The sequence below is a fragment of the Suncus etruscus genome, chromosome 17 (assembly GCF_024139225.1).
Source record: "Suncus etruscus isolate mSunEtr1 chromosome 17, mSunEtr1.pri.cur, whole genome shotgun sequence".
Classification (NCBI taxonomy): Eukaryota; Metazoa; Chordata; class Mammalia; order Eulipotyphla; family Soricidae; genus Suncus; species Suncus etruscus.
The window spans coordinates 72511317-72525646 of NC_064864.1; the positions used below are offsets into that span (position 1 = coordinate 72511317).

Below are 14330 nucleotides of genomic sequence, written 5' to 3' on the forward strand. Positions count from 1 at the left end.
GATGTGGAACATTCCCCCTTACCTGCCAGCTGCCAACCAGCTCCCAAAGTGAACATATAGATTCTCAGCCCAAGAAGAAGCTGCCACTGCTGCTGCTGCTGATTTGCTCTTGGTGGCCCCATTGCCCCCACCTCCCTTTGCTGTGGACTGTTGATTTCTACCAGATTTAGTTTCTGAGAAGCCCCAGATCAAGGACATTTCCTGATACGTGAGTTCTGGGAGCCATTTTTTAGACTACACAAGACCAAATGACAGGCTGAAGGTATGCTCCAGATTTTATCCCCTCAGCAGACTATTTCAAAATATTTAAAGGGGACATGTATATCTCCTTTGAATATTTCTTTAGATGTATTTCTTTAATAGGTATAACTCTTATTGTCTATCAACTTATGTGGTGGCAATTTCCCCCATTTGGGGGGATCTATTTAGTAGGAAATTCTAATAGATAAGTTTCTCTAATGTTCTGAGTTCATGTAAGAACCAGGTTATTGGAATTCTTTAGCTTCTTATTTTTACCCTCATATGCACCAGTTATATCAGGTGGTATTGTTCCTTTTTGCATAGGCATATTAAAATGGGGAAATCTTATGTGTGCAAACAAGTTCTTATTTAATAGGAATAGGAACGCATAAATTTTATATTGCAGTGGGGCCTTACACCTGAACACTTGTCATAGGCTTAGGCTTCAGAAGATAGGGCATTACAGAATCCAGAGTCTTTAAATATAAGAATCTGATACGAACAATAGCTAAAGTGTGAAAAAGTTTCACCGGGACCTTGAGAATGACTGGAGTTGGACGGACTGGCATGCCTGGAACCCAGAGTCTGTCTTATGCCAATAAACTTCTGGGGTGAGGCCTTTTTGTAATCAGGTCAAGAATTTTTTTTCTCATTTTCCCCATTTTTCTGGACCTATGCAAACAACTGCGATTGCCACTATCACACCTTTACTTTTTTTTTTTTACTCTTATCCTTTAAGGAAAAAAAATACAACTTACTGAACTTAAAAACAAATAACTTTAGTAGAATGCCTGTCTCGAATACAGGCAGGGGATGGGAAGGGGGTGTTACACTGGTGAAGGGGGGTGTTCTGGTTATGATTGTAACCCAAATATGATCATGTTACTTAAATAAAAAATATATTTAAAAAAAAAGAAGATAAGGCATTGATAATTTACCCCTAAAGTTTTTATCCCATCTATGGAAACAGCACATTTTTCCACACCAGTACCAGGAATTAAACTTCTATCAGGGAAGGCCCTACTGCTGCCCTGGCATCGACTTACTTCAGAGTGGATGCATATGATACCCTGACGACTTGGTAACAACAACCTGCTTTCAGGGCAGGGTTCTCTGCATTGCCACCTAATGTGAGATGAAACCAGAAGATGCCCTGCATCACTCTGATTTCAACATAGGATCTGTAATGAAACGAGGATCTCTAGCTATAGAAACCTAAAAGAGGGGCCAGTGAGGTGGCGCTAGAGGTAAGGTGTCTGCCTTGCAAGCGCTAGCCAAGGAAGGACCACGGTTCGATCCCCCAGTGACCCATATGGTCCCCCCAAGCCAGGGGCAATTTCTGAGCACTTAGCAGTGCTAAGTAACCTCTGAGCATCAAATGGTTAAAAATTAAAAATAAGTAACCTCTGAGCATCAAATGGTTGTGGCCCCAAAAACCGAAAAGAAAAAAAAAAAAGAAACCTAAAAGAAAAACTGTAATTTTGAAGAGTTTATACTGGGACCACAGAAGAAATACAAATGACCAAAAGACACATGAAAAAATGCTCCCCATCACTAATCATCAGGGAGATGCAAATCAAAACAACAATGAGGTACCATCTCATTCCACAGAGACTGGCACACATCACAAAGAACAAGAACAATCAATACTGACAGGAATGTGGGGAGAAAGGAACTCTCATTCACTGCAGGTGGGGATGCCATTTAATCCAGCCTTTATGAAAAACAATATGGAGAGTCCTCAAAAACCTGGAAATTGAGCTACAATATGATTCATCTATACCACTCCTAGGGATATGCCCTAGGAACACAAAAATGCAATACAAAAATTCCTTGCTCACACCTATATTCATTGCAGCACTCTTTACAATAGCCAGACTCTAGGAACAACCAAGATGCCCTTCAACAGATGTATGGCTAAAGAAACTGTGGTACATATACACAATGGAATATTAGGCAGCCATCAGGTGAGATGAAGTCATAAAATTTTCCTGTACATGGATGGACATGGAAACTATTATGCTGAGTGAAATAAGTCAGAGGGAGAGAGAGACAGAATAGTCTCACTTATCTGTGGATTTTAATAAAAATAAAGGACATTATTGTAATAATGATCAAAAAATGAGAGCCTGAAGGACCAGCTTACAATATTAAGCTCACCACAAAGAGTGCTGAGTGCAGTTAGAGAAATAACTACACTAACAATTATCATAACAATTTTAATAAGTGAAAGAAGTAGAATGACTGCCTCAAATACAGGAAGTAGGTGGGGGAGGAGGGAGATGGTGGTCATTGGTAGTGAGACTGTTGCACTGGAGAAGGGTTGTTCTTTTTTATGACTGAAACCCAACTACAATCATGTTTGTAATCACAGTGTTTAAATAAGGATATTAAAAATATCTCTATGATATATTGGGCAGTGGTAGAACTTAACAAGAAAAAATGATCAAAACCCATCCAAAAATGGGTGAAGAAATAAATAGAAGCTTCCTCGAATAAATACAGATAGCCAAAAGGCACATGAAAAATTGCTCCATATCATTAATCATCAAGAAGATGCAAATCAAAACAACAACGACATACCACAAGATTTGGACCTTTGTGAAAAGGCATTTTAAGGGATATGTTTCCATTGCAAAAGAGAGAGAAACAGAAATAAACAGATGGACAACATAACATTAAAGCTTCTGCATGGTAGGAGAAATGCAGACTCAAGCTAAAGACATCTAACTGAATGGGAGAAAATATTACACTCAACATGGTAGGTAAAGTGTTAATATTTTAGATAGCCAAAGCATTCACAAAGATTACAAAAATGCAAAACCCCTACCCAAAAATGTGGAGAGAAAATGGACACTTCTCTGAAGAACACAGATACATGGTTTATAGGTTCATATAAGAGTGCTCATCATTGGGGCCGGGCGGTGGCGCTAAAGGTAAGGTGCCTGCCTTGCCTGCGCTAGCCTTGGACGGACCGCGGTTCGATCCCCCGGTGTCCCATATGGTCCCCCAAGCCAGGAGCGACTTCTGAGCGCATAGCCAGGAGTAACTCCTGAGCGTCAACGGGTGTGGCCCAAAAAAAAAAAAAAAAAAAAAAAAAAAAAGAGTGCTCATCATGATTTATAATCAGGGAACTCCCAATCAAGACAACCAGGAGCTAGTTCCCACCCATGAGATTGTCACACAGCCCAAAACATGGGAATCATCTGTAGGGAAGTGGTAGGGAAGTGGTGAGAAACTCTCATTCACTGCTGTTGAAAAACGTTGCTTGGTGAACCAGTGTGGGGGGAAAAAAACAAGTGTTTGGATGTGTCAGAAGAGGAAGAACAGACCTACCACATGACCCAGTAATTCCATTGCTTTGTATGTACCTACAAGACCAAAAAAAGTATTAATTAAAAGGACATATATACACCATTCATCACTGCAGCACAACAGCTAGAATTTTATAAAGTCAAGCTACTCATCTACACACTTACTCACCTTCCCTACAAATGAGCAGACAATGAAGGTGTCAATGAAGGAACACACAATGGCTCCTAGCAGGGGCAAGGAGGGATGCAATTTGCTGCAACTTAGATGAAATTGGAGGATCCCAATTTTAAAAACTACGTCAGAGGGGCTGAGCGATAGCACAGCAGAGAGGATGTTTGCCTTGTACATGGCCAACTCAGGTTCGATCTGCGGCATTTCATAGGGTCCCCAGAGCACCACCAGATATGACATCTGAGTACAGAGCCGGGGTAACTCCTGAGCACCAATGGGTGTAACACACACACACACACACACACACACACACGCGTAAGTCAGAAGTACAAGTGTGGGATAAAGTTGCTCATCTGTGGTAGACAGCAAAATCACAGGAGGGATACAAGGCATCAGGGGTACCTAGCTCCCCCTAGATTACAGAAATGGGACTAGAGAAAAAAGAAACAGGACAGATGCATAAGAAGCCTCAGTTGGGGGCTCAGGGGCCTCAGTATATGGGTGGTGTGGAGGTGAGGTGTGTGTATATGTATGTATGTAAAACAGTCAACATCCAGCCTTGAAAATGCCCGTCAAGGAGGGAACCCGGAACAATGGTGGTGGGGTCAGTGGCTGGAACATTGTAGGCCTTGAACCAACCATGAATAACAATGTGGCTCACAGGGTCTTAACAGAACATTAAACCCTGGGCAGGAAGCAGGACAGGAGGCCAAAAGCTCTCTCACTTACCTCCTGTGGCTTTTTCTGGCCTGGTCATCAGGCCCTCAGGCCAAACAGAGCCAATCAGCCCTGACTGTCCCTGAAGTCACCGGCCAGCAGAGTGGGCCCTTGTCCTTGGTATCATCAAGTTGGGGACACTTCCCAGTCCGACCGCTGCCCAGGGCTGCAGAGATGAGGAGACAGCCAGGCCAAAGGACATAGGGCACAGGCCTGCATCACTCCCTCTGTGAGGGAGCATCTGTAAGGGAATCTATGAGGGCATCTCAGGAAGCTCTGCCAGGCAGGACCTGCCAAGTCAGCTGGATACCTCCTGTTGCAAGCCAGTCCTTTATGGGGCTGACTGATGGAAGGATGGAGTTTGAGGTCTTTCTCCTCCAGCTCAGAGCACGCGTCTGCCACCCAGTTCAGCCGGCGGTTCTGAGGTGAATGCCGCAGGTATAAAGCTAACAGGCAGTCAGGCTTCTGAAGATATCAGCTTTATTCTGTGGATAAGGCTGAAGCCAAAAGCCCCAGAATCAGCCCCAGAAAAAAAAGCTCCTGCCTTCCGCAGACCCTTGCTTTTATACATCCGAATCAGGTACCACTCTAGGGTGGGAGCAGAATGCCAGGTCACACCCTAGGGTAGGGCACAATCACCAATCAGGGTATGATCAGTAACATAATAATTCCATGGAAATGTTTACATACACAACTTCTCTCCCCCAGTGTAGAAGGGGCTGGGGATATACAGCAGGCAGGTGCTTCCTGGGGCCCCTCAGGGGGCTGGGTGGTTATAAGAAGGATCCAGAAAGAGGGCAGATGGGCTCCTTCCCACCATCCACTGTGCTCAACAGCTCCAGCAGGTGTGACCTCAGCTTGGACACTGCAGCCCTGGGAACAGCTGTCCACTCTTCAGATGCCCCATCCCTCGGCCTCCTAGCACAAGGTCCCCTCCCAAAGCTGCCTAGCCCCAGCTGCACTTCACACCCAGGAACCATGCAAGAAGGGAGAGACCCACGTACTCAGGGTGACCTCCCCTTAAACTACCTGGCCTCTCCTGACTTCCCTTGGCCTCCTCTGGCTCACTGTGGTCCATAGGCAAGCAGGGTCAAGAGCCCTTCCAGTCTCTCCGGCCTCCCACTGAGGAAGCCAGGCAAGGAAGGGCTGCACTGGCTGCTCTGTGGAGGTTTTGGCTGGACCAAGCACCATGGTGCTAATGGGGTCACAGTGATTGACAGGCTTACAAAAACTTGCTGGCCACACAGCCAAGGAGTGAATGGAGTAGAGACCTGGGGTAGGCCGAATGTGGGGACCCAGACTGGGCCAGAGTGTGCAGCAGGAGGGGCAGCTAGCAAGGCCTTTGGAAACGTGCTGAGGGCCAGGGCTGCTTCCCCAGTGGAGATGAGACTTGGCTGTTAAAAAAAAAAAAGAGAGAGAGAGAGACTTGGCTGTTGGGGTTTCTGAGGCGGCCGACCCTGCCTGACTCACTGTGCTTATGACTACTTTGACTACTGGGGCCAGGGGACCATGGTGACCATCTCCTTGGGTGAGTGTCCCTGCGGTGCCGGGCTAGGGTTAATTCTGGGGTCTCAGGTCCCGATGAGGGTGTTTTTGTGCAACCCCCTACGGGGTCTGTGCTAGTGTGATTATTTTGATTACTGGGGCCAAGGAATCATGGTCACCGTCTCCTCAGGTGAGTCCTCATCTCCTCTCTCTCTCTCTCTCTCTCTCTCTCTCTCTCTCGGACATTGTGGTTGCTTTTGTGGGGAAATGTAAAGATTCTGGGTGTGGAGTCTGGGCAGGTTCAGGCAGCGGCTGGGCAAGAGGCAGCCCAGAGACACAGGTCCATCTTGGAGCCCACCCGGCCCTCTCTGTGCCGACCCCAGAGCTTGAACCACTGTCCTCTCTGCCAGCTTTGGGGGATCCCAGTCAGGATCCTGGAGGTCAGGATGGGAGTCGGGCCCTAAGGAAGTGGGGTTCCTTCCACTGAGACAGGTCTTTGGGGTGAGGTGCCCAGGTCTGGAGCCTCAATGGGACCCCGGCTCTCCTACCAGGGAAGATAGTCATTTAGTCATGGGGGTATTGGAAAAGGGGTGGAAGAATGACCTCCAAATATCACCAGCTGGGATTCAAGCCCAGTTTTTGTGGGGTGAAGACAAATTTTCTCCATTGTGACTATGGTTTGGATCTCTGGGATCAAGGGGCCCGAGTGATCATCTTCTCAGGTAAGAAAAAAATGTAGGGACCTCTTTGTTCAGCTCTGTCTCGGGTCTTCCAAGCTGCTGGGGCCTTGGGATGTGTCTGCTGGATTTGGGGAGTCAGACAGGCTGGATTGGAGGTTCGGGAATGGAGAGTCAGAGAGATCTGAGGGCACGTATGTGTGCTGAGACTTTTCAACAAGTGTTTGGAGTCAGCCAGGCTGTGTGGCAGTGAAAAGGGGATCTAGCTAGAATAGTGACCCCAGACTTAGAACCCTCTGGCCTTGGGTCCTGTGGGCAGGGGAGCAACTCGGGGGAGCTCAGCTAATCTCAGGGAGTGCTAAGAAGGGGCTGATGAGGGAAGGGACTGTAGGTGAGATGTGTGCTTTGAAAGGTGACATGGCCAAGGTTATATCTGCATTAGCACAGTGGTCAGTTCTAAAGGCCGTCTGTCTACCCAGGGCTGGGGCCCCACTTGGCCACTTTGATAAATTCAATTTTCCAGGTTGGCAAGGATGCTGCCAAATTAGACTGAGGGAGGGGGGGCGCAACCTGCAGGTGGCAGGAAGTGGGGTCTATTTCAAGAAGCAAGAAAACAGAATTAGTGACTGCGGTCTAAGGGGCTTTCAGAGGGTTCACGCCCACGGACCCAAACCTGTCTGGCTGAGAAAAACACCACCTGGGTGGTTTGCATTTCTGAAATAGGGCCTTGTTGCTGACCGAAACTTCAGGCTTCCTTTTTTTAGCTATTCAAAGTGAATTGTTTAGTCAAAGCCTAGTGACTTCTAATTTGTTCCGATTTAATAAACTTTTTGTTTTATTTTTTAAAAAGTATCAACCTAAGCAATTTATCAACTTCTAAGCAATTTTCGGGGGGAGGTGGCTTTTGGGTCACCCCTGGCCACACTCAGGCTTTACTCCTGGATCTGTGCTCAGGAATCATTCCTGGCAGTGCTCAGGGGACTCTATGGAATGCCAAGGATCAAACCTGGGTCAACTTCTTGCAAGGCAAACTCCCTCCTGCTGTGCTTTTGCTCTGGCTCTCAATTTACCCACCTTTATTTCACTTTCACTATAGAAACTTGGTATTGAAGGAATTAAACAATCCTAGGACTATTTCTCAGGGCCACATCTGGGTTTGTTTTTAAGCTGCTTTTCCCTCCTTTGACCTGGGTTTCAGCCCCTTCCTGTGCCCACAGTGGGTGCTTTTGCTCTGAGCCCAGTGTGCAAAACCACAATGGAGCCCACCGCAGTGGCCTCCAGACCCTTTTCCCTGTGGGGCTGAGTGTGGGTTTGGGAGGCACGTGGGTGCTGGGTCGTTCCTGGGAAGCTGCCTCTGAGCATCAGGGAAAGTCTGTGGCATGCGGAAGCCCAGAGACTGGGTCTTCTCTGACTTGTTGAGATCTGGTGACCCTGCCAGGGCTTGGCCTGGATGAGGCAGGCATGAGGGTGCTTTTTGGGCAGCAGCAATGCTGGGCCTTCTGATGACTGGGAAACAGAGAGGCCTTCGCTTGGAGGGCCTGCTGGGCTACAGGGATAGAACTTTCCCTCCAGGCAGAAGTGGCAGAATCAGGAATGGCTGATTCTGTGGCTGGGGCATTTGAACTCAATGACTCCGAACAGCCTCATAGGCCAAATGCGGTTCCTTTTACAGTGAAGATTCTAAGTTCAAAAGCACTAGGGGATATGGAGTCTGCTTTCAGCTCAGAGGGAGGGCCTGGCTAGGGATGGCTCTAGAGACTGGTTCTGAGGCTGGCAGGCACCATCCCTGGGTCCCAGCAGATACTTCCATAGAATCGGGGCGTCCAGGGAGGGAGTATTCAGGATGGTTGTGATTCAAGTGCTCTGAAGCCAAAAGCCAAATGGCCTGGGACAAGTGGCGAGATAATGAGACACCAAGTGGAGAGCAAAGGCACAGGGCAGGGATGGGCAGGCAGAAGCACCAGGCCATAGAATCAGGAGATGTTTACTGAGGGAGGTCAATGCAGTCTCAGCCCCTAGCACCCACAGCAGGTGGAATGAGGTGGAAGGAACAGGAAGAGCAACTCAGAGCTGGGTGAGTTGAACTGGGCTGAATGAGCTAAACTGGGCCGGATGAGCTGAGCTGGGATGAGTTGGGCTGAGCTGGGCTGGGTGAGCTGAGCTGAGCTAAACTGGGCTGAGTTGGGCTGAGCTGGGTGAATTTCCTGGGCTAAGCTGGGTGAGTTTCCTGGGCTAAACTGGGTGAGTTTCCTGGGCTAAGCTAAGCTTGACTGAGCTGGGCTAAGCTGGTTGAGCTGAACTGGGCTAGGTGAGCTGAGCTGGGCTGTAGTGGGCTAGGCTGAGCTGGTTGAGCTGGATAAAGCTAGGTTGAGCTGAATGACCTACACTGGGCTGTGCTGGGCTGAGCTGAGCTTGGTAAACTGGGCTGAACTAGGCTGAGCTTGGATGATCTGGTTTGAGCTGGATGAGTTGAGCTAGGCTGAGCTGGACTGAGCTAGGTGAGCTGAGCTGGGCTGAGCTGGGTGAGCTCCCTGAGCTAAAATAAGCTAAGTAAGCTGAGCTGGGCTGAGCTGAGCTGGGTTGAGCTGGTTAAGCTGAACTAAACTAGGTTGAGCTGGTTGACCTAAGCTAGGCTGGGCCGGGCTGGGCTGGGCTGGACTGGGCTGAGCTTGGATGAACTGGATGAGTTGAGCTAGGCAGAGCTGGGTGAACTGTCTGGGCTAAGCTTGGTAAACTGAGCTGGGCTGAGTTGGGCTGAGCCCGACTGAGCTGAGCTTGGTTGAACTTGTCTGAGTTTGGTAGACTGAACTGAGTTGGGCTGGTTGTGTAAAACTGGTTTGAGCTGGGCAATTGAACGATTTTGAGCTTAGCTGGATTTAATTGGCTGAACTTGGCTGAACTGGACTGAAATGGACTGAGCTGGGCTGAACTGGATTGATCTAGACTGGATTGTATTGAGCTGGGCTGACCCACACTGATTGAGCTGGACTGAGTGCATTGAGCTAAACTGGGCTGAGCTCAACAGAGCTAGAAGGGCTTGGCTAATTCTTAGCTTTGAATGAGCCAAACCAGGCTGGCTGGGGGAGCTGGATTGATTGGATTGAACTCCCATTGCTGATTTTAGCTCTTCCAAGCTGAACTTTTCTACACTAATAAAGCTGGGATGAGCAGATCAGACTAAGCTAGACTGAACCTGTTGATCTGGTCTGAACTGGACTGAACTGGGCTCATCTGGACTGAAGCCTGAGCTAAGTTGAACTGGGCTAAACTGACCCACGCTGGGCTGCACAGGGGGTGCTGAGGCAGCCAGGCTGGGCTCTGAGATTAGCACATTTTGGGGAGTCGGTCAGGGCTTGAACATACACACAGGCCCTTACGCACTTGGACAAACCAACAGGCCTGACTGTGTGTGGGAGGATCTCTGTGGCATCCATTGGGCCAGAGTCTTAAAGATGGAGTTGAGAGATGTGTCCATAAGGCACTTTGCAAGGACATGGCACAAGCGCCCTGAGTGGCGCTTTGGAGATAACTCAGTGCTCAGTGCGTCCAGAGATCCTGACTACTCAGCCGTGCCATGCTATGCCTCTAAAAAAGCCCTGCAGAAAGAAATGGATGTTGTTTGTTTGTTTTGGGGTGGTTCTTTTTTGGTTTTTAGGGCCACAACCGTTTGATGCTCAGAGGTTACTCCTGGCTAAGTGCTCAGAAATTGCCCCTGGCTTGGGGGGACCATAGGGGACCCCGGGGGATTGAACCACGGTCCTTCCTTGGCTAGCGCTTGCAAGGCAGACACCTTACCTCTATCGCCACCTCGCCAGATGTTTTATTTTGAGATGATTTTCTCTGCATGAGCTAATCTTTAATCCTACCGACACTCTCCTAGGGTGCAAGGACCTGTTCCTGAGCTTTCTGTGTATGTGAAAGGACTGTCTCCTCACTCCCAGATACAAAGTATGAGGAGGGAGTCTGGACTAGTCAACTGTGTTGGGGATTGGGGCCCTCCCAGTCCATGTGACCAGCCAAAGTGGCCTTTGAATGCTGGGGCTGAAACATGAAGAGTCCCTTGGGTTCTGTGGTTCTGGGATGGTCTGGGACAACCAGGGGTTCTGGAGAGCTCCAGAGTGGCAGCCAATGCGGATCAAGGGAACCACATGGTGCCCGAGACCTAGTCTCTGGAGGGGCAGCCATAGTTCCACAGCAGGGGGCAGATCCTCGGGTCTGGCTTGGGCCTGTCCTCATGCAGAGTTCCCTCCCTTTTCTCTCTCAATCATGGCTCCCCAGTGCCCAAGTCACCTCCGATGCTCTTCCCCCTCATCTCCTATGACTCGTCACTGCCGGATGAGACACAGGTGACCTTGGGTTGTCTGGCCAATGACTTTGTGCCCATACCCATCACCTTCTCCTGGACATTCAAGAACAGCTCAAGCATCAGCAGCCAGAACATCCACAGTTTCCCCGAGGTCTTCACAGGTAGCAAGTGCATGGCCACATCCCAAGTGCTGTTGCCATCTGCGTCCATCCTGCAAGACACCAATGATTATTTGGTATGCCACGCCAAGCACAGCGCAGGAAACAGGGATGTGAAGGTGTTCCTGCCAGGTGAGCCCCAGAAGTGGATACCCAGTTCCCAGATCCTCCCTGATTGCCTGCCCCCTCCCCCGCAAAGCTAACACCTTGTGTCCTCATTACAGTCAACATAGAGCTGCCCCCGAATGTGAGTGTCTTCATCCCGCCCCACAACTCCTTCTCCAGCAACAGCCCACACACATCTCAGCTCATCTGCCAGGCCTCAGGCTTCAGACCCCGCACCATCGCCATGTCCTGGTTACACGATGGCCGTCCGGTGCAGCCCAGCCTGATGTCAACCAGCGCAGTGGAGGCTGAGCCCCAGGGTTCAGAGCCCACAACCTTCAGGGTCATCAGCAGACTATCTATCGCTGAGTGTGACTGGCTCAGCCAGAGCGTATTCACCTGCCAGGCGCTACACAAGGGCCTCGCTTTTCAGAAGAATGTGTCATACTCCTGCACAGGAGCCTGTGAGTCCCACCCAGAGCTGCCACTGCCTCCTGAGGGGGACATGTGGGATGGCCACTGAGTTTATCTTCTCTCTTGCCTCCAGGCACCTCCACGGGCATCAGCGTCTTCCTGCTGCCCCCCTCCTTCGCCAGCATCTTCCTCACCCAGTCTGCCCAGCTGACCTGCCTGGTCACGGGCCTGACCACCTACAACAGCCTGGAGATCTCGTGGAGCCGCCAGAATGGGGAGGCCCTGCAGACACATGTCAACATCTCCGAGAGTCACCCCAACTCCACCTTCAGTGCCAAGGGCTACGCCAGCGTCTGCCGCGAGGAATGGGAGTCAGGGGAGAAGTTCACGTGCACTGTGCAGCACGCCGATCTGCCCTCCCCGCTAAAGCAGAGCTTCTCCCGGTCCAAGGGTAAGGTGCCCGTCCTGCCCCACCTGCCCTACCTGTGTGCCTCCCTGCCCCAATCCCCAACAGCCTTTGGCCTTGCCTCCGTAGATGTGGTGAAGCACCAGCCTTCTGTGTTCGTGCTGCCACCTGCCCAGGAGCAGCTGAAACTGCGCGAGTCAGCCTCCATCAGCTGCCTAGTGAAGGACTTCTCACCGCCCGATGTCTTTGTCCAGTGGCAGCATCACGGGCAGCCCGTGGACCCTGAGCACTATGTGACCAGTGCCCCTACACCTGAGCCCCAGAACTCCGGCTTCTACTTTGTCTACAGCATCCTGACAGTGAGCGAGAAGGACTGGAGCTCTGGAGAGTCCTTCTCCTGCATCGTGGGCCATGAGGCCCTGCCCCTGTCAGTGACTGAGAAGGCCGTGGACAAGTCGTCCGGTAAACCCACCCTGTACAATGTGTCTCTCATTCTGTCTGACACTGCCAACACCTGCTTCTGACCCTGCCACCCTGTCTCTGTGCATGAAAGCGAGCCAGCCCACTGAGCTTGGCTGCACAGGCTGTGGGCACGGAATCAGAAATAAAAAATATTCATTGAAAAAATGCTGGTTCTGAGTCAGCTGTGCTCACACCTGTGCTGCTCCCTGCTGTGCCCCCAGGCACCCCGCTTCTGACCTCTCTTGGAATGCCCTGCTGCTTGCAGAGTACTCACAGCTCACAGAGCCCACTAGCTGTTCACTCCTCTCACGTGGCACCCAATAATTTTAGAGTATACAGACATGCTCACATATGCACACAGATGTATTTACCTACCCTTCGTATATGTTAACATTCATGTATATGGAGTTTGTGCAAATAAAGGCATGTTCATGAGCACATGAAAATTATACATGTTATCCAGATATTGCCATACACAGACACATGCCATTCACACTGAACACACACTCAATTAACACTGGAACATGGATACAGACCCCCATTTGTGAGTGCATGTGCATGTACCTGTAATTGACATGTATGGCCACTGTCCAGACACTCTCATATACAGATATGTGAACTTATGCATACACACAGGCCTATATGTACACTCAGTCATACATGCATGTAAAGCGGATACATGAATCATATATGGGCATGCGTGGACATGAGTGAACATGGGCTGACATGTTCACATGAACACAGACTGAAAAAGACATGGACTCACAATACATATAGCCTGATACACACTCATGGTTATGAGCTGGCTTATACACAGAAACATGGCTAACATACACACAGGGACATGGGCTGGCCAACACACATGGACACAACTGACACACAGAAACGTGGAGTGACATACATGGACATGGCTGGCATGGACACTGTTGATACACATGGACATAGACTGACATACATAGATACAGACTCACAGACATGGACATAGGCTTATATGGACACTGTTGACATACATGGGTGGCGTTGGCTCATGTGGACGATACACATGGACATAATACACACAGACACATACTGATATGGGCACTATTGACACACAGACATGGGTTGACATATAATGGCACAGTGTTGTGCATGAGAACAGACTGACCAGACCTGGGCTCACACACATGGATATAACCTGATATGCTCTCATGGATATAAGCTGACTCACACAAAGAGGCATGGCTGGCACGCACATGGACACAAGCTGGTGTCAATGTACACACATATATATACAATGGATACATACAGATACATACAGATAAATACATACATGGATGGACACACACTGACATGTGTACTATTGACACACAGACATGGTTGACTCATGAATACAGGTTGATATGGACACTGTTAACATACATGGAGCATGGCTGACATTATTAGATATGGGCTAACACATGGGCATGGACTGACAAACATGAACTTGCATTGACACGGACATTGTTGACACACATAGATACATGTTGACACACAATGACGTGTGCTGATATGTATGAACACAGACTGATAGACATGGGCTCATACATACAGAAATAGCCTTATATGCTCTCATGGATATGAGCTGGCTTGGACACAGAGACATGGTTGACATACACACAGGGACACAGGCTTGTATGCACTTATGGACACAACAGGCACACACAGACATAGACTGGCACACATGGGCTGACATGGACACTGTTGATGCACACATGAACATGGGCTGACACAAGGATATGGGCTGACATGGACACTATTGACATATACATGGACATGGGCTGACACTACATGTCATGTCACACCAATGTACACACACAGAAGCCCAAGCCCAGGTGCGCGCGCGCACACACACACAC

At 49.3% G+C, this 14330-nt stretch overlaps 1 gene segment (V, D, J or C); it reads left to right on the forward strand.

Annotated features, from left to right (window-relative positions):
- Positions 1-10900: 10900 nt before the first annotated feature.
- On the forward strand, positions 10901-12518 carry LOC126033580 (Ig mu chain C region-like). The segment is given in 4 exon segments: positions 10901-11201; positions 11294-11638; positions 11722-12039; positions 12124-12518. Coding segments are annotated over 4 exon segments (1359 nt in total).
- Positions 12519-14330: the final 1812 nt, after the last annotated feature.